We start from the raw sequence: 24,006 nt of genomic DNA on the forward strand, positions 1-24,006 counted from the left end.
TTCAAACTGCAGACCTTTTGGTTAGCAGCCGTAGCACTTAACCACTACACCACCAGGGTTTCCTGACCAGGGGCCCTGGGGGCAAAGTGGTTAAAGAGCCTAGCTGCTAACCAAAGAGTTGGCAGTTTGAATCTACCCACTGTTCCTTGAAAGCTCTGTGGGGCAGTTCTGTCCTGTCCTGTAGGGGCGCTGTGAGTCAGAATTGACTCCATAGCAAAGGGGTTTTTGACAAACTATTAAAAAAAAAAAACTATAGCTAGAGAAAATTAAAAGTTTAAGATTGTTCCCTACACGTCATATGTGGGGTGGAAACTGTTGATTCTCTAACAGTTCTGGGTCTGGGAGAACATATCAAACGGAAAACTCTGTGAAATGTCTCCCAGAGGCCTAGATGTAATAACCCCCAAATGTGTTTACCCAGCTTCTATCAGCTGTTCCTGCTGGAAAAATGGTCACAATAATTACAGTGAGATGATAGAAGTAACTAAAGAAAGTACAGTAAGTATTTTAGTCATGAGGCTGAAGATCCATGACACACGAGAATTTATTCCAGCAATTTTGTTTATTTAGATGAAACTTGGATCTCCTTTAGAGCCACAAAGTTAAATAGAATAGATATCTAGAATAAACAGAGGGAAAAATAAATTAATGACTGATCTTCAAGTAAAACATGGGGAATTATCTAGGTTATTACTGGAACGGTTTGGGGTTTAAGTCAAGTTCTGTGTATCATTCTGTTCTAAATAGTGGGAATTTCCAAACATAAAATAATAGGTTGACATTAATAGCCATAATCTTTTGGCATGTAGGAATTAGCTCTTTTTGTTTTATAGACTCTGGTTTAAATGGCCTTTTCGCTCTTTTTCAACCAATTGTTCACTGATTCCAAGCGTTGGTGTACACACTGGGAAGCATTACAAATAAGCATCATATTGTATCAGCCCTCAGGTATAATTGAGGAAGCAGACAATATACAAGTACATAAAGAAACGTAAAAAGTACCAATAGTGGTAAATACCATAAGGAAATGAGCAGGCTGTAATAGTGGAGAATGATGGGGTAGGAACTGGAGAAGCTACTTCGGATGGTCAGAGAAGTCTCCTGAGAATGTGCTTTTTGAGCCTAGAGGATAAGAAGGAGCAACCAGGTGGAGAGTGGAGGGAAGCAACCAGGAAAGGGTAGAGGCAGAAAAAAACAGTGCATATAGAGCTCCCGAAGAGGGGACAAGCTGTGCCTGTTTGAGGAACTAAAAGGAAATCATAATGGCTAGAGCACAGTGAATGAGGGGCAGCAGGAGTGGTGTAAAATTATGTCAGAGATGTAGGCAGGGCCAGACCATGTGAGGCCTATTAGTAAGTAGCTGGGGTTTACCCACAAAATTTGGGAGTAGGCTCCATGGGATAAAAGACCTGGTGATCTGCTCTATAAATATCACAGCCTAGGAAACCCTATAGGGCAGTTCTACTCTGTCTAATGGGGTAGCTAATGAGTTGGAATCGACTCGATGGCACACAGCAACAACACAGTAATCAAAAAGAAACATTTTCTTTAACTGAATACTCAACATAGTAATAATTTCAAATTTCCTATTTTAAACATTTAACAACCACATTTTTCCCATATCCTTAAATATTCCTATTATCTCCTCCCCAACTCCCACAAAAAATGTGTTTCTTGTAGACAGCATATAATTGTGTTTTGCTTTTTTACTTAGTTTGACAATACCTGTACTTTAATTGATATGTTTAGACCATTTATACTTAATGCAATTTCTCATATGGTTTTCTTAAAATCTACCATCTGGCTGGTTGTTTTCTATTTGTTCCATTTGCTCTTCGATCATGGAGAAGAGACCAGAAGTGAATACAAAATTCCCTTGTGTCTGTGGTTCCCAGGGCGGCGGGCGGGGCGGGGGGGGCGGCGGGAGGGCAGCTCTATACTGGCATGCTGACTCACACTGGGTCTAGCAAGTCCTCAATAATTTTAGCTGAGTTCTTCTTAACAGCTAGTATTGTGGCCCCATCTTCCTACTGTGTTCTGATATAGGTGAGCCCATGCTCGTGTCTTGTCCTTGCAAGTGTCTGTCTTTCCTTAGATTTCAGGCTAACTGGTTGCCTTGAGTTCTCTGAAGAGTTCAAGAAAAGGTATAATAACTTAACTTTCTTCTTGTTACTGCAAAAGTGATGCCCTTTCCAGCTTTCTACATCCTAGGTGCCCCCCATGGAATTGTAAAGATGAAGAATTATAAGGAGGCTAAAGCGGTTTCGATTCAGATACAGTAATTCCTTAAATGCAATAAAGCTCTATTCCTGTAGAAAAAAAAAAATTGGCTTGAAACAAAGAAAATATGATTTAGACATGAAGTTATGGAAGGTGTTTTATAAAGAGAGAGATGCCATGATAGAACAAATTTTGTTAGCAATAAACAAAGTCATTTAATCTGATGGGAAAATAGAGCTAAACACAATTGCTCAGTTGAGAGTTATTCCAAGTTAGATGTAAGATTTCGTGCCCAGTGATACATTAAAAGCGTTACGGGCTGAGATACAAATGTCAGCACAAAACTCTAGAAACTGAAGCATCTTGGTTTTTAACTGACGCCATGGTTTCTTCCAGATTACTCCAGGAAGCAAGGCGGCGGCTGCCAACCTGTGTCCTGGAGATGTCATCGTGGCCATTGACGGCTTTGGCACCGAGTCCATGACTCACGCCGATGCGCAGGACAGGATTAAAGCAGCAGTACACCAGCTGTGTCTCAAAATTGACAGGTGCTCCTTAATTAATGGCTTAAAATTTGATCTGTTTTTCAGGAGAGCCTGATCCAGAACTATACATGGTTTCATCTTCCCAGTGTTTTGGAGTGTCACAGACTAGGATTTTGACTGGCTTTTTTATGCATCAGCCACTTTGGTCTGCTCTTCACAGAAGTCAGTCAGTCTGGTAGCTGTTGAGAAACAATTTCTGAAAGGAACTCTCTGGAATATCAAAATCATGAAAAAGGCTGCAGAAACATTTTTTTTTCTGTAATAACCTAGTTAGTTGACTATGAAAACAGAACCATTAAACGCATTGGCCACACAGACACCGCACAGCACAGCTAGTTGGTACCACCCTTTAAATGTGGGAGAGAATGGAATGGAATTTAGAAATTCTCCTAGATGTGATCATGTTAAAAATAGGTTGCTAATATCCTGTATGCCATTGGCTGTTTTGTATAGAACTCAGCCCAGAAGAATCTTACGAGATGTGAGTGCTTGTGCACAGGGATATCTTAGATAGTGAGATGTTTCCTACCAAAAAGAATATTAGAAAAGAGGACCCCATCTCTTGCCAAAAGTCTTGATCCAAAAATGAATCATGAAACTAATGATTTGCAATAGTGGTTGTTAATGCGTGTTTACCCTGTTGCTATTGTATTCACATTGGCCCCAGCTTACCCTACTGGGTACAGAAGGCGGCCAATATGGCATTTCGTGAGTGAAATGGACTCTTCCCCTATCTGTGCATAACTTGTGTTCTTGCCAAGCACTTGGTCCCTTAGCAGCCATGAGTTTCCAAACAGATGGAGGAGAAGGAACGGACAGAGCACGTCTCCTTGATGCCGGTGGCAAATCCATCTGGCAAATCACTCGCTATCTCCTGGGGTGACCTGGGTAGAATAAGGGGAAGTTGGGAAGACCCAGGGAGTTTGCCTTGTGGTAATTCTGCAGGGCGAGCCTCCAGGGTCTCTCCCTCCTTTACTGTTTCCCATATGCAGCAGAGACCTACTTTCTCCAAAACCACACAGTGTCCTTCAGGCAATATGGATCCATTAAAGGACACTAAAAACATAAGACTAAGCAGATGGGAGAATACAGAATAACGAGCAAAGAATATTGCTTTTGCTTACATTACTGAAGGCTTCTAGTAGTTTCACAAACATCGGGGGACATTAGAGTATAGAAGAACTGGAAGTACCGCTAGAATTTGGAGTTTAAGAACTCTGTTTTATTTACAGGGCAGACACTCACTTATGGTCACCACAGGTAACCGAAGACGGGAAAGCTCATCCTTTCAAAATCAACTTAGAGTCAGAACCACAGGTACGAATTTTAGAGTCAATGCCATTCACATTCTGTGTCCATTTAAATGATGTCAATGCCTTCCAAGAGAGAAAAGTGGAAAATACAAAAATGGGAGCAAGCTCCTGATGAGGAAGAAATAATTGGGTTTTCCTGCTAATTTATATTACTCGTGTTTTCTCATGTAAAAGAGAGAGAGAGAGCATGTGTAGGCAAACATCTTGTTAAAACACAAATATGTTCTCATCGGGAAGAATTTTTTTTTTTTTTTTACATAGAGTCAACTTATTTTTTATTTTTATTATGGATTTCTGCCAAATGACTATGAGGTAATCTAAGAAGTATAAAATGTTAAACAAAAATAGGATGGCCCATTTGAAACAGGTGTCTCCAATCAAAAAGTTATCATGAACTTCAGTCCCTCAAGGTCCTTCTCCAGATTTTCTTTGACATCTTTTCATCCTCGTTTCTGGCATTCTACAGTGAAGCTTACTCTGTGGAAAGAGTTTTGCTTTATATTATAGTGATATTCCGTCCCTGCAGCTGAATTACAAAAGATAGGCATTTCCCCGGAGGCAACTCTAATGAGCTAAATTAATCTAATAATCTGATGCTTATCTCAATATGTCTGCTTTCAGAAGCTTCAATAAACTGAAATTAAACCCAACTTCGATTGTAATGTACTGAGAATCTAAATAAGAAAAGGGTTTTACAATCCTCCCTCGTCAGAAACTCCCAGGTTTATCCGTAAAAAAAATAATAATAAATTATTTTTTAAAAAAACCAAACCCACTGCTGTCGAGTCGATTCTGACTCATAGTGACCCTACAGGACAGAGTAGAACTGCCCCATAGAGTTTCCAAGGAGCGCCTGGTGGATTCGAACAGCCGACCTCTTGGTTAGCAGCCGGAGCACTTAACCATTATGCCACCAGGGTTTCCGGTTTATCAGTAAAGGGATGTAAATTAAATATCCCTTTTTAAACAAGTATTCCCATTAAACTTATCAGATATTCCCAAACTCTGGTTTTCCTATATATTTTTATCTCACAAAAATTAACTGAAAACATATTTATCATCTAAGCTTCACCAGTTTTTCCCCTTTTGGGAGGGTCAGCTCCTGGATTTGTTCTTCAAGTCTTACACTTGTTTCCACACGGCTCTGTTTTCTTCTCTGAAAAATACATGTTAAAAAAAAAAAAAAGTCACTGTAGAGTTGATTCCGACTCATAGTGATCACGTAGGACAGAGTAGGACTGCTCCCGAGGGCTTCCAAGGCTGTCATCTTTACAGAAGAGACTGCTACTTCTTTCTCCCACAGCGTGGCTGGTGGGTTCCAACCACAAGCCTTTCAGTTTGCAGCTGAGCACTTAACCACTACACTACCGGGGCTTCTAAAATACGTGTAACTAAATACGTGTATCTCATAGGTCTTCTCTAAGATTTAAATAAAATAAGACAGAAAGGGGACTTATGCCATTGCATTGCTCATAAAACCAGTTACCATGGAGTCAATTCCAACTCGTGGCAACCCCACGCGTGTCGGAGTAGAACAGGGTTTTCAATGGCTGACTTTTCAGAACTAGATTGCGAGGACTTTCTTTTCAACACCGCTGGGTGGGTTTGAATCACCAACCTTATGGTTAGCAGCTGAGAACAAACCGTTTTTGCCACCCAGGGACATAGAGATCCTCAATTCAGTGGTAGGTCTTCTAACTATCACTGCGGGTACCTTCCCGTCAGGCTTGACCAGCCGCCTCCTAGTCTTTCCCAGCAGGTAGAGCAGAAGCTGCCTATGTAATAAGGCTTGTAGAGACCAGGAGTGCCTTCCTGCTTACTATTATAAGTACCATTACAAGCTACTTTGGATTAAAGCTTTATTTTCAGTTACAAAACAATCCTTCCAGGACAAGAAACAGCCTGAGTAATTTAATCTTTAGAGGAATGAGTTTATTAGGTTCTTGTCCTAGATTTTTAACTGGAGGGAAGAAAGGGCCTGAGCCTAAAAACCACTAAGAAGGAAAGGAGGAGAAGACAGACCCCAAAGGGAGTGAGCGGGACACAGAACATTCATGAGGGCAAGGCCAGAATCCCCTGGGGCATGGCACACAGCAACTGCTCAATAAATAGCTGACAAATGCCGGAAAGAAACCAGAGAACCTAAAGACAAACTGTGCATATTTTAACATCGCCCAGGACCAACCCTGGGAGCCAGTTCTCGGTGGTTCTGCCACCACCCCCAGCTGTTGCATTGAAAAGTGACTTTGAAAACTGAGTAGGGTACATAGTTCAGGTAGAATTTAATTCTTCAGGGGAGGCCAGCAAAAGATACAGTGGCGAGGCGGGGGGAGGGGGGAGGGGGCAGTAATCCATGCAGCGAGGCAGGGTCTGAAGGCTGATAATGCTAACGGGGCAGCTTACCCTGGCCTGCTGGGTGGGCTGGTGAATAGTAACCCCTCGTATTAGCATTTTCTTTGATGGAAGAAAAGATTGAAAGAAGGAAAAACACAAAACCGAGCTGTCACTCTGATGTAGCCATTTGCAGTCATGCCCAAGCCCACTTGCTTCCTCCCACCCTTGTGTCCATTCATCACTCAGAGGCAACAGATGAAAAAAGTGCCCACCTGATATGCAAAAAAAAGAAAGCTTTAGGCTCACAGACACACATATACTGGCCATGCAACCTCCTTCCATGGCAGGACAAACCGAGGGGAGTTTTGCAGGCATCTATTAAGCACAGGGTGAAGCTGGACCATGACAGAACCTGTGTCTTGCTAACATGTCTCCAGAATTGGAACTTAAGGGCAATCTCTGAGTAGTAACTCTAGAACTATAAGTATTAATTTATAACTATGGTTATCCCAAGGAGCCCTGGTGGTGCAGTGGTTAAGTTCTTAGCTGCTAACCGAAAAATTGGTCGTTCAAACTCACCTGGCATCTCCACAGGAGAAAAGACCTAGTGATCTGGTCCCATAAAGGTTACAGCCTAGGAAACCTTATGGGGCAGTTCTGCTCTGTCCTGTGGGGCCACTATAAGTCAGAATCAACTCGATGGCACATGACAACAACAGCAATAATGGTTATCCCACGTATTGAATCTTTATGGATAATTCTAAACACTGCCTTCTCTTGTCAGTCAAGTATTACCCCATGTGTTCTGTGTGTCGGTTTGGACATTATGGATACTTATGATACTACAAGTAGGAAAAAAGATAAGTTTTAAACAAAAAAGGTGAAGAGAGGGTTAAAGGCTACAGCAGGCAGCAGACAGAGCGTTTTAACATTCCATTAGTTTGAGTCACACGAATTATCACTGAAGTCCTCTCCAAGAGGCCGGTGTTTGAAGGGCTCAGAGATCAGAACGACTTCACCTCTTCCCCCAGTGGACCAGCCAATTTCTACTCCTTATGAAGTTCTCAAGCCAGATTTCTGCACGACCAGTTCATACAACTTGGCAGCTCAGGACAGGCATTCCCTCCATAAAACAGCTAACTTTCAGTGCAGCCTCTGCTATCTGAAAACTACCACGTAAACTGGGACATAACGTGATGCAAATCAAACAGTGAGTTTTCACTTGTGGACGGAGATCGGAGAAAAACTAAGGGACAGTTCTGCACATATGCCTATTTATTTTCTTGAATTAATGCAAAGCCATACAAAGAGATGTCTTTTTTTTTTTCCAAAGTAGGAGCTTTGCAAATTAAACAGTCTGCCCAACACAGGTGTGTCAGTTACCGAAACCAATACCATTAATACATCATGCTTGAGATACCACTGAAGACTAACAGTAAAATGCCATCAGCGATATACTACTTGAGTTCTTATATCTTAAGTCAAGCTTTTATTGTAAGTTATCTTACCTTTGCTATTGGAATAAAATACTCTTTTTCATTTTAAAAGTAGTATTTATTTGTTGATGAAACAACTCTATACCCAACCATCCAGGCCCAGCCACAAATAATAAAATGTTAGTATATATCTTTCCAGTCTTTTTCTCTTTGGAAGGGCTTTGGGGCATTTTTCTTGCACAGCCATAGTAATAATATACAGCATACAAAATTTTCATATCCAGATTTTTCACTTTTCCAGGCTGTCATTAAATAGTTAAAATTTGTTTTTGCAAATTTCAACTTGAATCTTAGGTTTGAAAGGAACCATACAGGTTGTATAGATAAATGCCCAGGTATTAAAAAAAAAAAAAAACTCATTCCGTACAATTCTGAGAATGGCCTCTGAGCAGGTGTCCTCGTTCTCTATCGAAAGCACAGCTGGGTGTAAAGTTTGCTAGAGTTCTTCACCCTTCTTCAAAGCTTGCATTCCTAAACAAAACATCACCTCATCTTTGTTTAAAGTCAGAGGACTCAAAGGTATGATGTAGTTATCACAATACTGGACAGATGGTTTTCATAAACAAAAGTGGTTCCTTTTTAAGTAAGAAAAAAGCTGTCTCCATTTCCACATGAAGGAAGCCTGCCACAGAAGATGTGATGGTGAAGACGTACCGCCATGCACAGCCAAATGGATATAGACTGAAGTCATTGCTATTTTCATAAAAACAACGTTTATCTACAATGCTTTGGTAACTGGAAGGCAGCCTACACAAAACAAGCTTTTATAATTCCCATTTCTCCAAACTCCTCCACAGTGAAATATGGAGAACACTTGAAAGAGATCACTGACGAGAAAATGGTTATGAGGGTGACGTTATTTTCCATTCGAGGGGTGAGCGTGAGGAGGATGGTGGTTCATAAATTCCAGTTATATTTAAATACAATCATTTCCTCAGTATGGTTTGATCAAATGTTTGATTCTTGGTATAGTTTGTCTCCCTTATTCCCTGCCGTTTTTTCTTCTGTGTCTACAAGTGTGAATCAAATGCGCTGTCTCTCTCTGATGGCCTCAGTCCTTGGGTTGAATTTTTTATCTGTGGCTTCTCCAATCCAAGTACGAAACTGATAGGTGAGCCACCCTTGAATGCTATCATTGCTGAGGTCATTCCAAGGACCTGGGAGACTGTTATCAAAAGCAGCATTGCCCCGACGTCTACAGAGCTCTGTCAAGCTTGCTCTGGCAGCTTGAGCATTTTATTAATCCAAAATAAAATATAACCTTTATTGTATGCTCCTAACGTTTAAAAAATATACTTTAAGATGCATTAATTAACTGAAATGAGTATTTATTGAATTCCTAAAAGATAAGAATAATTGGTATGGTTTTGTCTGAGTAGGATAAACACAAGAGCTGGACCATATTAACTGCTATATAAATTTTTTACTGTATTTTGTGTAGCTCATGGTTTTCCAGGAATTAAAGTGGAAGAGCAGGCTTCTAATCAGTGTTGTCCTTTGATGATGTTTGACCGTCCACAGTGACGTAAGATCTGGACGCAATGTTGCCGTTCGGTGCCACGCTTAAACTTCCTGTTTACTTTCGGTGCACACACTCGATTGTGCTTTTTGGAATGACTGTGGCAAGCCATAAACTAATGCTTTGCAAAGCCTAAATGCAAATGTTTGAAGTCTGTATTAGAAATACTTCTATCTTATGAGCAAAAAACAGAGTTTTTGTTTTGTTTTTTAACAAATTACGCATTTGTCGCCTTCGCGATATATAACCCAAACTGAAAATGAGAGAGGAAAAGCTTGGAGCTGATTAACTTACGTGCTGCTATTTGGGGGTGCTACTAAGGATTATCAGTGCATAAATATTATTTTCAGAGAAGCTGCCCCCTTTTCATGGCAACCATCATCCATGTTTGTCATTTTAAGGCTAAGAAGAAATAAGAACAGCGATTTTTTTTCCCAGGCGAAGTCATTTTATATTAACTAATTTTTGCAAATTAAATTCTATTTACCAAGATCTTTAAGGCAGAACAAAATTAAAAAAAAAAAAAGAAGAAGAAGCAGCAGCTATGTCCCACAGAACTTGAGGCGTTCAGTCCTGCCTGGTCCTCTCTTTCACTTACCCAGAGGATTTATAACCCACCAAAGCTAAATATAATGCAGTTAGCCTTCTATCGTCTTTCACATCAAAAAGACTAACGATGGCTTGAGTCATGGCCATTGTTGTTACTTACAGTAATTTCCAGTTCACCTTTTTTATGCCGTAATAATGGCTAATCACAATGGTTAGTCATAAAACACACTCAATCCAACTTCAGTATTCAATCAGCTAAAACAGATTGTAGCTCTTTATAAATGTTGGACTCCGTTGATTGTCACATGTTCTGGGACTCAGCGTTTTTCTAAAGCCACGCTTGGTTGTTTCATTTCACTATCTGATCGCAGCGACTATGTGTCGCTCAGCCAACTCCTTGGCAGTGAGCCATTATTATGGACGAAAAAGAGAGTCAATGAAAGATCAGTCCGTTCAATTACAGGCTGTTTTATTCAACTCAGACCCTCTGGTTCAGGAAGGTGTTAAAATATGCTGTCAAAGGTTGATGAGCACAAAAGTGTTCTTTACCACATCACAGATTTCCAGGTGCCATGAGATTTGGGGCAGCAAGGGTCAAAGGCTAAGCAGGCCAGCATTTGAGGCCGCACCCCCTCCTGCCTTGTCACAGCCATTTTCCTTCCAAAAAAGCATGCATCTCTCGCTGGGGAGAGAGAAATGAGTGCTCAGGGGAACCCAAAGAAAGCATTCTGCAGCCTGGGCTCCAGTGGGAAGTCATTGGTGCTCCCTGGCATAAGAACCTTGGTGTAAAACTCTAGCTCCAAGGTTAAGGAGGGGAAACAGCCTCTTCTACAGAAAAATTCCACCCCACGACTTCCTCATCTGTAAATTACAAGAAAAATAACCATAGGAACAAGAACACGGTGAGATCTTTTAACTTTTTTTTTTTTTTTTAACAAAAATGAGTTCTTTCCAGAAACATTTCAAATAATTACAAATGTTTGTACAACTTGAAATCTGTGCGAGACGTTCATGGCACATTTACCAAAGTAAATGAAGTTGATGTGAATGTGTGAATGAAAATATTTTTATAAAGATTTATCTTATTAATTCTGCCAAGTGGAAAGATTCAGAAAGAGAGCTGGCTTGTGTGTATTTTAGCATTCCTCTTTGGTTTTCTTCTGTTGCTCAGAAGAAAAAAAATTTTTTAATGGCTTTACAAAAGTTATAAACCTACATAAAAACTGGAGAACATAATAATTATAGGATTTCAGCTCATTCGGGCACGTTTCAGACTGGGAGTTTAGCGCTTTGATGTTTGGCCCTTTCTCCCAGGTAATAAATAAATAAATAAATAAAATGAAAACCCCTTGGTGGAATCATTATGTCAGCTATCTCTGAAGTACTGACTTCAGTCTTTCTGGGACTAGAGTAAACATGAAGAGTTCTTTAAACACACATGAAATCATCACATTAGAAAACAGTTTTTCTATAAATGTTATTCCTACTTTCCTGAGGAAGAACAGTCGTAATTCTTGTCAATTTTTTCTCTAAGATTAAAGTTATAACTTGTTCCAGATTAAGGATTTTTGTTGTTGTCATTACTGTGACAGGTATAAAGGATTGTTAAAATGGTTCAGTACGGTTATTCATAGAAGCTCATTCTTTCACCGCCTATGTTTATTCCCCCGTTTCTTAAAATGGCGGTGATTTTATTAAGATACTAATGAAAGAAGAGGAAACAGATGGAAGTTCTACTTGAGAAAATACGTATAATAAGTTTTTCATCAGCCAGAATCTCATTTCTGACACAAAATCTCTATATTCAAATGAGTCACATTAGAAATTCCTAAAAGTTATGGATGTAGAAGTCAACGGGGGCAGATATGAGATACAGTGTTTGAATTGTCTTATAATATTTTAAATAAGATCATTTCCTTTGCACCTTAGTAAAGCAGAGGGTCAGCAAAAACGAGGAAGACCCTCAATGACATCAATTGACACAGTGGCTACAACAGTGGGCTTAAGCATAGCAATGAGTGTAAGGATGGCGCAGGACCCAGCAGTGTTTCGTTCTGTGGTACATAGGGTCGTTATGAGTCGACAGCACCTAACAACAACAACCTTTGCACCTTAACATTTGGTAGATAAATATGGCACGTGTTCATTTTGCAGAAAATCGTAGACAGGTTTATGCCCGGCTCCTTCTTTAACCAGGTAGTTAATCTCCTAGTAGGTAAAGATGCCTTTATTAACAATATGATGCTGTTAGTTTTGCTCATTAACGGCTTTGTTGTGCACTCTGTGGCTCTGTGTATTTTGTCTGCCATTGTACAGGAATTCAAACCCATTGGTACCGCACACAACAGAAGGGCCCAACCTTTTGTGGCAGCAGCAAACATTGACGACAAAAGACAGGTAGTGAGCGCTTCCTATAACTCACCAATTGGGCTCTATTCAACTAGCAATATACAAGACGCACTTCACGGACAGCTGCGAGGTCTCATTCCTAGTTCACCTCAAAAGTAAGTACTCAACTCAGCTTACGGTCACAATGTTCTTAACGAGAGAGTACGGTTTCTTTTCCTTTCAAAAGTCCAGCTCTTGCTGTTTGATTGTCACTTTCCTGGAGGCATGATCAGATTTTGATTTTCAAGACAAGCATCTAGAACATAGTTCTAATGTTCTGCAGCCCAATCGGCCAGTTCCTGAACGTTTAGTGACTAGATGGTTAAAAAGAAGAAGCTGCCCTGGTTCCATCACCCTTCTTAGTCATGTCAATACTTGGTGGTAAACAATTCTCTCTGTAAAATTACCATTAGTTTAATTTTAGCTAAAAAAGCTTATTGGTCTTCCACTGAGGGATGTTTTTAACTCTATTTTTTCAGGACGTGAACTACTTTGAACACAAGCATAATGTTCGGCCCAAACCTTTCACAATCCCAGGCCGAAGCAGGTCGTAAAGTCTGAGATTGCGAAGTTTGAAATGCATGCTTCTTTCATTAAATCCTTACTAATCACCGCGCAAAGTAACTTTGAGGTGTTTGGAGTGACTTTGCTCATTTTGAAAGGTATTTCAGAAACAAACTCGTTTAGCAGAGAGAGCAGCTGTCAAATAACTTCTATTTCCAAGAATAAACGCTGACAAGATCATGAAGCTGTGGGAGTTTGTGAAGTCACCGCGGGTATTTATAACTAGTACCCCTGCTGCTCTGGGGATCCCATCAGGAACACAGTGAACTTTGAGTCAGGTGGACGTGCTCTGTACCAGGTCAGGAAAGCCAGCCAGCGGGAAGGAAAGAGGAAACCAGTCCCTGGTCAGGAGTGGGGAGCAGGTGGCGCCCACGTGGGAAAGCTGGGGTAGTTTTTCTCTTCTTCCCATCCTCCCACTTCAACATATGCCTCTCATTGCACCCTCAGAGCCCACTGAGAAATCCCGCTAATTCTAACTCTTACATAAAAATAAATTTTCAAAGGAAGAAAGGCCACTTGAAGCAGAATTGTTTCCCTTGGCGGGGAAATCAGGATAAAGACAGAGTAGGGAAGAAGTGAGATCTCTTGGGTCTACCACAAGCTCCGCCAGATGCTGTGCGGTCTGTGCTGACTCATGGCAACCCCGTGTGCATCAAAGTAAAACTGTGCTCCACAGGGTTTTCAATGGCCCATCTTTCTCAGATTACCAAGCCTTTCTTCTGAGGTGCCTCTGGGTGAACTTGAACCTCCAACTTTTTGGTTAGCAGCCAAGCAGGCTAACCTTCAGCACCACCCAGGATAGCAGTGTACAAATTGGAAGAATAATGAGTAAGCTCTTAATGGGTTGTCTGTCAGTCAGAAATGGATCATCTTCAGACAACCCTTTCTGAATGTCTGCTCTAGAAATTCAACCCCAGCCCAAGGGGGAAGAGACTAATGCCCTATATTTTGACACTAGGAAATAGTGACTTGAGGAAACTTCAAACCCACCCCTCTGACCGCAGCTAAATCAACCAGCCTAAAGGAAGGAAGTTGGTGGTTAGACTGGATTGATCCTAACTGGTTGTTGTTGGATGCTGTCAAGTTGATTCCAACTCATAGTGACTAATGTGACAGAGTAGAACTGCTTCATGAGGTTTCTTGGCTGTAATCTTTATGGGAGCAGATCGTCAGGTCTTTTCTCCTGTGGAGCCGCTGGGTGGGTTCAAACCACCAACCTTTTGGTTAATAGCCAAGCACTTAACCGTTGCACCACCAGGGCTCCTTCCTAACTGGCTAGGAACATTGAATAATGATCTACATCAGATGTCCCAAACTGGTGGTCCATCAAAACCAAAAGCCAAACCCACTGCCATCGAGTCGATTCTGACTCACAGCAACCCTATGGGACAGAGTACTGCCCCATATGGTTTCCAAGGCAGTAATCCTTACGAAAGCAGGCTGTCGCATCTTTCTCCCAAGGAACAGCTGATGGTTTGAATTGCTAACTTTTTGGTTAGCAGCCAGGCACTTTAACCACTGTGCCTCCAGGGCTCCTGGTGGTCCTAGGTGGATTGAATTCTCGGGTATGCTTTATTTTACTCTCCTGATGTTTAAAAACTTAAAATCTTTAGATGGGACGTGCAGTCTCCAGCTTCTCAAAATGTCCGTCACTTGTAATTGTGTTATTCCTGGCCCATTTTCATGTGTGTGTGGCCCTCCTGGCCCTTGTAGACGTCTGAGTTGATGACCCTGCTGTGAGTGGTCATTCTTCACATATGATTTCCATGTGCAGACCTTTTCATAAGCTAGAGTCAGGACCAGAGGATTGCCTTGAAATTAGCTGACAACTTCTGTGACGTCAAACCCAGAAAGGAGCTCTTAGGATGAGAAGAGCAGGAGAAAGATGCTAAGGAGGCAATGACCACCAAATAGACCTTTCCTCACTAGAATGTAAGCTCGGTGTCCACAGGGCCCTTGCCTGACTGGGTCAACAGTACACCCCCAGCACCCAGAAATATGGTCAGTGAATAAATGCTCATCAAATAAAGGAATAAAATCCTGAGTACCCAATATTTCCTGAGTGAGTGTCCAAAAGGGTCAGGAGCTACCACCCTTCCCTCATACTCTAAAGTCTGCACAGTCCTTTCTTCCTCCCCGTTTGCTTCCATTCGGTTTCCCTCTGTGTCTTCTTCCTGTTTCTCCACACTCAACAGCTTCTCCACCCACCCCATCCCCAGTAACATAACGCTGAATTAAGAATTAAAATGCGATTTCACTATTGAATAAATACCTATACAGTTTGCAAAAGAAGCATTATGAAATTAATATCCTTGCATCCTTTTGAGGTTAGCATGACTAAGTCCACTAACTTGAGCCTCATGACTTCAGAACGCTAGAATAAAGTGATGCATTAGAGTGACACACATCTTTGGTAAAGACCTAGAACACATTTAATTTTATAAAAATCCAGGGGAAGTTAGAGAAATCGCTTCTTTTGTATTTTAATTTTTATCTGAACAGGGTGATAATGGTAAGCCACTCATAATTTTATGATTTGAAGGTGCCTTCTTAATATTTTTTTTTCTTAATATAGCTGAGTTTGGAAGAGGAGAAGGAACAGGGATGAGAGGATTTTCTTTAAAAACAAGTACCAGTGCTTGTAGAAATGCCTCACCTGCTCTTCCTTTTTCCTGTGCCCCCTCACTGGGTGCTGTAGCTTCTGAATTTCTTGTTCTCACCAAATGACTCTTCGTCAAGGTGGGATTTCGATTGGCTCCATCCACGCTGTAACTACACTATTAATGAACAACTTACTCTTTTCTTTAATCAGAAGTAAGTTGGAGGCGCCAAACTGGTAATGTGTTCATCTCCCTGGGGTTTGGCTACTAACTATGATTCTTTTAATTATTTCATCATAATTGACACACCTTAAAAGCCAGCATTTTTATATGCAAATAAGTAAAACATTAAAACCATAGCTATAATTAAAATAAATACAAGGTATTTTATAGATTCTAATGATATAACGCAATTCTGGGGGTGGGTTTTGGACAAAGCGCTTCCAGAAATCTCTAAAAATCTCTGTACGCACCCCAGGGACATTACCTCCCTGTCTGAAGACCTATCGGGGTAAAGCAGTTGAGTCTATCATCAGCCTCACAGGTGGTCTTGCCAAGTCACTACATCCTCTTCAAGACAGCTCACTGTCACCTCCCTTTCCAGGTCACCAGAAATAGGCCGTGGTGACTCATGGTGATACCCAAGTAACTGGAGTCCCTGAAAACTACTTTTGCAAAGCATCAAATATTTTAGAATCAGCCCAGAAAGTTGTAGACAGTAATTCTTGATGGCTTAGGGTCTATTTCCTAATATCCAATAGACAGTGGGCCCTACATAGAGTGATAAAGGAGCTAAGGAAATAGAAGACACAATCTTTGCTTAAATAAAATTGTGTGCACAAACGTGCATGGATGCAAGAGCACTACTAACAAAGGTCTCTAATTACAATACAAAGTGAGGAGCACACGGAAGCTCTGCACTGATCCCAACTTTACCTATTGATAAACAGCCACGGATAAGTGGTCCCCTGGCAATCTGCCTGCCTTGAGCCCTAATCATAAGGCTTTCATGCTTTTCAGAGATGATGATTTTCACTTTTATAAAATCTGTGCTGACTGCATTTGTACTGACTACATCTCATTGAATAAAGAGGAAAGTGAATTTTTGTTTGGGGACTTTCTCTACAACAATGCCAGAGCCAGGACTATGTCCAGCACACAGTCGGATGGTTAACAAGTGCTTGTTGGGGCCACTATTTTGAACCAAAGTCTCCCAAGGTGTAACTCAGTGTTTCAAAATCCTAAACTAGAATTTCATAAGCTTTCTTATACTTAGGTCAAAACAATAGGATCCTGAGTAAACTGTACCACAGCTGAACACTGACTTTTATCCTTTTACCTTGTGAAATAAATTTCAGGGGTGAGTGTAGCGTTCAGCTGCAAAAAAATGTTGAACAGACCACCTGACAGTTTTGTTTGTCATCTAACAAATCTGCAGACTGAGTTTTTAACAGATTCTAAGCAGTTGGGAAGTGAAGGAGTGTGTCAGTTTTTACCTGCCTAGTCTAAGCTGTATAGATGGTTGAACTGGTTAACACAAGACAAAAAAATTTAAAAATACATTTAGTGACACAGTTGTCCAGACTAATCAGGCTGATTAGCAACAGTGATGAGGTTAAAATAAATCACTGTCAAAATCCTTCTGGTTTTTGCTCTCTCTATGGGGCTGAGGTTAGCATTAGTAGCCCTGGACAGTATAGTAAATGCACACCTGAGACCTGAGAGAACACTGACCTCGAGGTAAGCACACTAGATAAATCCCTTCTGTCTTGACTTCACAGCAAGGCTAGATGGCAGGCGTGGCAGATGCTGACATTAATGCTAATACCTTTTTGGCTTTATCTTGAAGGAATGTGCTTTAAAAAAAAAAAAAACCTAGTAGATTCTGTCTTCTGGTAGAACGCACCTCTCACGCTGCAGTTAGAATGCACGAGGAACATGAGTCATTATCATTGGCATGTCTGTTGGCTCCTATCCAGGCTTAAAGAGAATATGAAACCTCCTTAATTGTTTCTAAATTTGCATGACCGGCCTTTCTGAAGTCTTAATAATTCCCCCTCAATATGTCCTTTAAAGGAAATCAGAAAAATGCATGGTAATAAATGTGTGCTTCCAAGTTTTTACATGAAATTACTGTGTCTAAAAGAAGTTTATCTTTGCCCTAGGTAGTGTCTAAAAAGTCAAGATCACCTTATTTGCCCTCTAATCATTTACTTCCAGGTGACAAGCATTTATTGGCTGTTTCCAGAGTCTGAATTAAACTGCTGAACAGTTTTTAAAACTGTATTCTGCACAAAATTAAAGAATTAAAATAGAAATAAATGAAATAGTGGCAATAAACCTTTGCAAAATTGCCTTAAAACAATCTTTACTACATAATCTACAAGTTCCCAATTACTGTTCCTTTAAAGCTCAGCTGAATTACTGAAACATACCTCTTCCCTCTTATTTTGAGATGTTTGGCTCAAATATTTGTCTGAGCCCCAACGCTTCGTACTTAGTTACAATTTGTGAAGGACTGTTCATTAACATTTTAATTTTAAATATTCAACTTCAGAAATGTAAATGGATCCCTAGTCAATGTAACTTCCCGGCATCATTTGTCTGTGATATTGTCAAGTTTAAAATTATTTGACCTATTTCTAAAATGCAAGGATAGTTTCACCTTTTTCTACTTACTTGATATACAACTCTTTCTGCCTTTAACACTCAACATACATAGTGCCCAGGAGAAGAGCCGAAAAATGCAATATTGCCTGCATGTTTTAATTTTGTTAAACCGTTTTCAGTCATGAATTTTTTAAATATCTTCCGTCGTTTTAAATAAATCCTTGCCAGAAATAATGGCTTTAACTGGACGTAGTTCACCTCCTACTTCTCGCGTCTTCCACTCACTTTCACCTCTCTGTGCTTGTTCTCTGTGTTCGTGTGTCTGGACTTTCTGGGTCCCGTGTCCCCTCTGTGTCGCGTGTCATTAACACAGTGGATGCAGCACTCCCTCCGGTGTTGATGGTGGCAGTGGACGCAGCACCCCCTCTTCTGTCAGCACTCTGAGTACTATCTGCCCAGGTGACTTGAAAGTTGCTGCTAAGATGGCCCCTAACATTCCTTTGGAAATGGAACTCCCTGGTGTGAAGATTGTCCATGCTCAGTTTAACACACCTATGCAGTTGTACTCAGATGACAATATTATGGAAACACTTCAGGGTCAGGTTTCGACAGCTCTAGGGGAAACACCCTCCATGAGGTAATCCGAGTCTTTTTGTACCATGGGCACATTAACTAAACACGTGGGCAATGTCAAGTTGGCTGATGTCTTTTAACATTAAGTCTGAATGGAAACAAAGCTGTGTGGAAAATGTTTTAAAAATACTAATGATTTTTTGCAAGTATCTAAGGCCTGATGATAAAGGAGACTGGAGGAATTAAGTTAGTAGAGCTTTATATGATAGGAATAAAAGGAAATCACGCAAGGGCTAAATGTGTAAGTCTTTCAAAAGCTACAATGGACTTTACAAGGGTCCAGAGTAATACTTCTCAAAAGTGATTTATAACCTAGGACACCCATTATGTCACCTTCTTGGGGTCAAAAATTGGGAAGAGTTGCGAAGTTCAGAGATTTATAAAAGATAACACCTCTTCTCTCTCCTAATGGCATCTTGTGGAGAGGTAATTATTTCTCCTTTAAGGCGTTTGCCGTGGCTAAAGATTTACGAGTGAATACCTCAGAAAAGTAATGTAGATATTTAATTTCCATTGATCTCCATTTTGACTAATTTCTTCTTTATGATGAATGTTTGTTCAAGGTAACTTTACCATCAAACTTTTTTAGCTAGAAAGATTTATCATAGGATAAAATTTATTATTTCTTTCATTATTACACCATCATTTTTTTTAAATTAAGGTATCATAATGCCTAAGAGTGCTATGTAACAACAGTTAGTAAAGATATCTCTTAGGATAAATGCATTGAACTAATAGTGTAATATACCGCAAAGCCAATTTTCGAAGAATTTTAGATGTATAAAATTATTTTCAAATATGATATGGTAATGAGAATATGTGCAGATAGCAACTATCTTTTCTAGACAATGCAGTTAAATGATATAAGGTAATAAATCATTTAGTGCCTGATAGTATTATCCTGATACAGTGTTACTGCTATCATGAATATATTTGTAGAAAAAAAAAGTTAAAACAAAGCTGCTGTCGTTATTGAAAATGATCTATAATGTAGCTATTTAAAATATATAATATAGTCAGTACAACAGGGTTATGTGTGAAAGCTTAAACATTATGTGCTTTCAAACACTGACAAGTTGAACTCCTTTCATTTATTATGGAAATAGTAACTTTGTTATTTCCAGGAATTAACAAAATAAATTAACCTTAAAAACAAAATTAAATCATATACTTTTAGTTTAATATCAAAAATGAATCTGAATTTTACTGACAAATCTGTGATGGAAAATAATCAAATTGGGCTCACTCCTGCACTTTCCATAATGTGTGTTTGTAACCTTTTTTCTGAGAAATAGTGTTCACATCTGGAACTATATATCCATCAGGCACAGATCTTATTTTTAAAAATTATCATTTCCTATCAGTCGCCTTTCACTTGCCCTGCAAAGCGTTTTGCCACATAGAAAATAGCCTCTGTGACTCCCAAGTTAATTACTCAACGACACATTCAAGGCAACCCATGTGAGTACTCAGGTTGTGTTTAAGTATAAAAGAGATCAACTTGAAAGTCCTGCTCAGAGGTCACTGTACACGCAGTGTCCACGCTTTCTGATGCCGTGTGGTGTCTTGACGCCGGTGCCTCTCAACGCTCCTGACGATGCATGGCCACCACTTGTGTGTTTCAGTGAACCCGTGGCCTCTGTGCCCCCCCGGTCTGACGTGTATCAAATGCTCCACCACAGTCAGGATGAGCCTACTCAGCCCCGCCAGTCAGGCTCCTTCCGAGTGCTCCAGGAAATGGTTAACGGTGAGCCGCCATTGACGTCTGCTGGTGTGTTACTGATAGAGGCCCAGAGGTAGGGGGTGGGAAGGGGAGGCCAGTAAACATACTACCGGGAATGAAAGTCTAAAACTTGGTTTTAGTCAGTAATCCAATGAATCTTTGCTCAGAAGGCTTTGGGTAGTGCGTGGTTTAGGAAAGGAGCTCTCTGAGCAGCCAGAGGTAAGAGGCACCAAGTCCATCCGAGTGGTCAAAGGCTAGCTGAGCTTATTAATCATAAAATCATAACATAGAGTTCAAAGTGGATATTGTAAAATTTCTCACCTTCCCCCTACACTCCAGAGTATCATACCATCCTCATCAGAATAGAAAACAACAGTAACAACTTCATCTGTCAGTTCGTGGTAGTGCGGTGGTTTGCATGTTGCTGGAAGCTACACGATACCAGCAGGGTCACCCATGGTGGACAGGCTTCGGCAAAGCTTCCAGACTAAGACAGACGAGGAAGAAAGGCCTAGTGATCTACTTCTGAAAATTAACCCGTGAAGACATTATGGATAGCAGCTGAACTTAAACACAGCAACGATCATGAAGGTGCCACAGGACCAGGCAACCTGTCGTTCTGTTATACATAAGGTCATAAGGTCGCTATGAGTCGGAGCCAACTGAACGGCACCTGACAACACACTGAGCCCCTACGATGCCCAAAGCTGTGCTAAGTACCTGGCACAGGTCATCTCATTTAATCCTCACAGTAACTCAGCGAGACAGGAACTGCTATTTTGCCCGTATAACAAATGGGGAAACGGAGGCGTAGAGGTGGACTAGTCCAAGGCCATACAGCCAGTGAGAGCCGAGTGGGGTCTCCAGCCCACTGCTGCTGTCCTCAGGGGTCACACGCTTCCGAGTGCTTTCCACCCCCAAAAGCCGTGTACTGTTCGTTAAACGCCGCAGAAAAATACAGAACGTTCACGGCTCCCTCCAACAACAGCAAATCTTTTAACTAATTCCTTTCTGTACGACCCTCTATTCAGAACAGTCTCTTATGCTTGACTCAACCCTGCTCCTTCTGAGATGGTAGGGCAGGCGCATCTTAGGACTTCAGGTGAAAGTGCACACGTTAAAATAGAAGCCAAGTACAGACTGTAGCCAGCTGCTCCCTGGCCATAAATGGAAACGCTTTGTTTTCCAGATGACCGTCCTGCTGGAACGCGGAGTGTGAGAGCTCCAGTTACAAAAGCCCATGGTGGTGCTGGTGGCGCGCAGAAGATGCCGCTCTGTGACAAATGTGGCAGTGGCATCGTGTAAGTGTCCTTCCTGACCCAGGAATTTACCGTAAATCCTGGAGCCAGCTCTCTAGTCTTTATACCTTGAGACTTACATGTAAAAGACGGTTATGAAAAAACCACATGTATCATTTAATTGCCACAACACTCGGCACGTCTAAGGATCCAGCTCTAAAACTGGCATGTAACATGAAACAGCAATCTTGACTTTGAGTTTCAGATATACTCTGGTGAAAAAAGAAACTGGCCCCAAAGCACGTTAAAAATCAATCTCAAGAATCAGAACTTTCACATCAAAAAGCTGCCCCCTTGTTGGTGTACAGTCTTTGAATACTTCCTTTTCTGCATAAACCCCAAAAAACAAAGACAGGAGCCGTCAGGTTGTTAATGAAAACACATTTATCTTTACCCAGTTTCTTAAGCTGCACAAATGTTAAAGTATAATTTAAAAATACAGTCAACTCCCATTTCGAGGGACTTTACGTTTAAATGGCCACATTTGCTAGTTCAAATCTTCAGGTGAACCAGATAATGCTAACCTCTCCATGCTCTATGTCCTCCATGGCCACTTCTGCCAGCCATCTACTCTATGCCTCCGCCATTGGCTCACACACTGAGGCGCCATCTGTCCAATTAGCCAGGATACAACCCCAGGAAGGCTGAGGGAGATAAGCCTGGGTAGAGGAAAGGAAAAAGCAGGGCAAGGGAGCTCAGGAGCAGAAAGAGCACCCATAAAATACGATAGAATATGATGTTACCAAAGACCAAGTGTTGCTTCTAAGGTGGAGTAAACCGTTTTGACAGTAGAGGCAATTCCTCCCACCTTGAGGAAGTTCCATCCCTGCTCTTTGATCTGTTCTGTGTTCCATAGACAAGAGCCTGAACCACTAAAAGAGAAACCAGTGTAGCTGTGTAGACAACAATCTTGGTCAAAATCGGAATCCTTCACAAAGAGAGGTGTTTGTCTTATCCGTATCATGTCTCCCTCTTTCAAAGAAACTGTGGGGAAAGATCACAAAGTAGGAGTCTACAAGTTATTCTATAAACTACTTGTTCAAAAGTCTGAGAAGTATTCATACATAAACATCAGAGAGAAGCTCGAGGTGGCTTATGACAGTGATCTTGTATTTCCCTGACAATGACACAGAGCTTCACAGCTGTGCATGGTTCTACAGCTGGAGGCCATGCTTCCTGAATGTGAAACAGACAACATCTCCCTTATCTGCAGTGTTTTCTCCCTCTGCATCCTATTTTTGCTTTTGTGGTTTTTACTTGACCTCGTTTTCCTCGCAGTGGTGCTGTGGTGAAGGCACGGGACAAGTACCGGCACCCAGAGTGCTTCGTGTGTGCTGACTGCAACCTCAACCTCAAACAGAAGGGCTACTTCTTCTTGGAGGGAGAGCTGTACTGTGAAGCCCACGCACGAGCCCGCTCCAGGCCCCCCGAGGGCTACGACACAGTCACCCTTTATCCCAAAGCTTAAGTCTTAGGCAGACGGGCTCGCAAGTGCTCACCCACACGCATTTACACGGGGAGACATTAATGGCTTTGGCCAGGAGCACAGCAAACCGTCGCCTCCAAATCTAAAGCTGAGGCTTTTAAACATTTATCTTATCGTGTATTGAGGAATGAGAATGGGAGGCAAACGCCTGCTATATGATGAAAAACATACATTTAATTACGCTTTGCAACTCTTTTAATCTTTGGGGCTAGCAATAACTTCATGACATTTGAAGCAATAATTTTTTGTATGTTATACTCCAAAATTTACACTGATATTATGACAACCAAACATGTAAGCATCAAGATACTTTTGGGAGTCTAATTGCCTTTCCTTAACAAATTCAGCAATTGTAGTAACTGCCAAGTAACAGCCTTGTGTTGTAGCACAATCTGCAGTTGTCTGTATCTGTTTTAACTCCTACGGTGCATGTTAGGAAGAAATCCCCTGGATTTCTTTAGTTTCATATTAAAAAATCATACCACTGGATGCAACGTATGTAATAAATGCATAAAGCGTTTTAAAAACTACCTAAGGACGTGGTACTCAGTGAATTCAGATAAAGTAAGCATTCCAACGAAAAGCCCAGTCGTATCTTGACGTTTACACTAACTCAGATACTTTAAGAAAAATGTGGCGTCTTTAGTTTCTATAACTCACTTACAATTTCTCATGAGCCCCCGATTTCTGCTGATAGGATGGGGAGTTTAAATTTGCTAGTTAAAGGT

At 40.9% G+C, this 24,006-nt stretch overlaps 1 protein-coding gene across 2 annotated transcripts in view; it reads left to right on the plus strand.

Moving 5' to 3' along the window:
* The window catches only part of PDLIM3 (PDZ and LIM domain 3), a 32,165-nt gene extending 8,413 nt beyond the window's left edge, over positions 1–23,752 (plus strand). Inside the window, exons 2-8 of one of the 2 annotated variants that reach the window (XM_003412333.2) lie at positions 2,617–2,768; positions 3,998–4,082; positions 12,844–12,911; positions 18,512–18,775; positions 20,397–20,518; positions 21,684–21,795; positions 23,071–23,752. In XM_003412333.2, the coding sequence (XP_003412381.1) occupies positions 2,617–2,768; positions 3,998–4,082; positions 12,844–12,911; positions 18,512–18,775; positions 20,397–20,518; positions 21,684–21,795; positions 23,071–23,260 (993 nt within the window). In that variant the 3' untranslated portion in view covers positions 23,261–23,752. Of the gene's footprint in view, positions 1–2,616; positions 2,769–3,997; positions 4,083–12,292; positions 12,481–12,843; positions 12,912–18,511; positions 18,776–20,396; positions 20,519–21,683; positions 21,796–23,070 lie in introns of both variants that reach the window. The other variant, XM_003412334.2, reaches the window with a different exon arrangement.
* The last annotated feature ends 254 nt before the right edge of the window (positions 23,753–24,006 follow it).

The sequence above is a fragment of the Loxodonta africana genome, chromosome 19, assembly GCF_030014295.1.
Source record: "Loxodonta africana isolate mLoxAfr1 chromosome 19, mLoxAfr1.hap2, whole genome shotgun sequence".
NCBI classification, from domain to species: domain Eukaryota; kingdom Metazoa; phylum Chordata; class Mammalia; order Proboscidea; family Elephantidae; genus Loxodonta; species Loxodonta africana.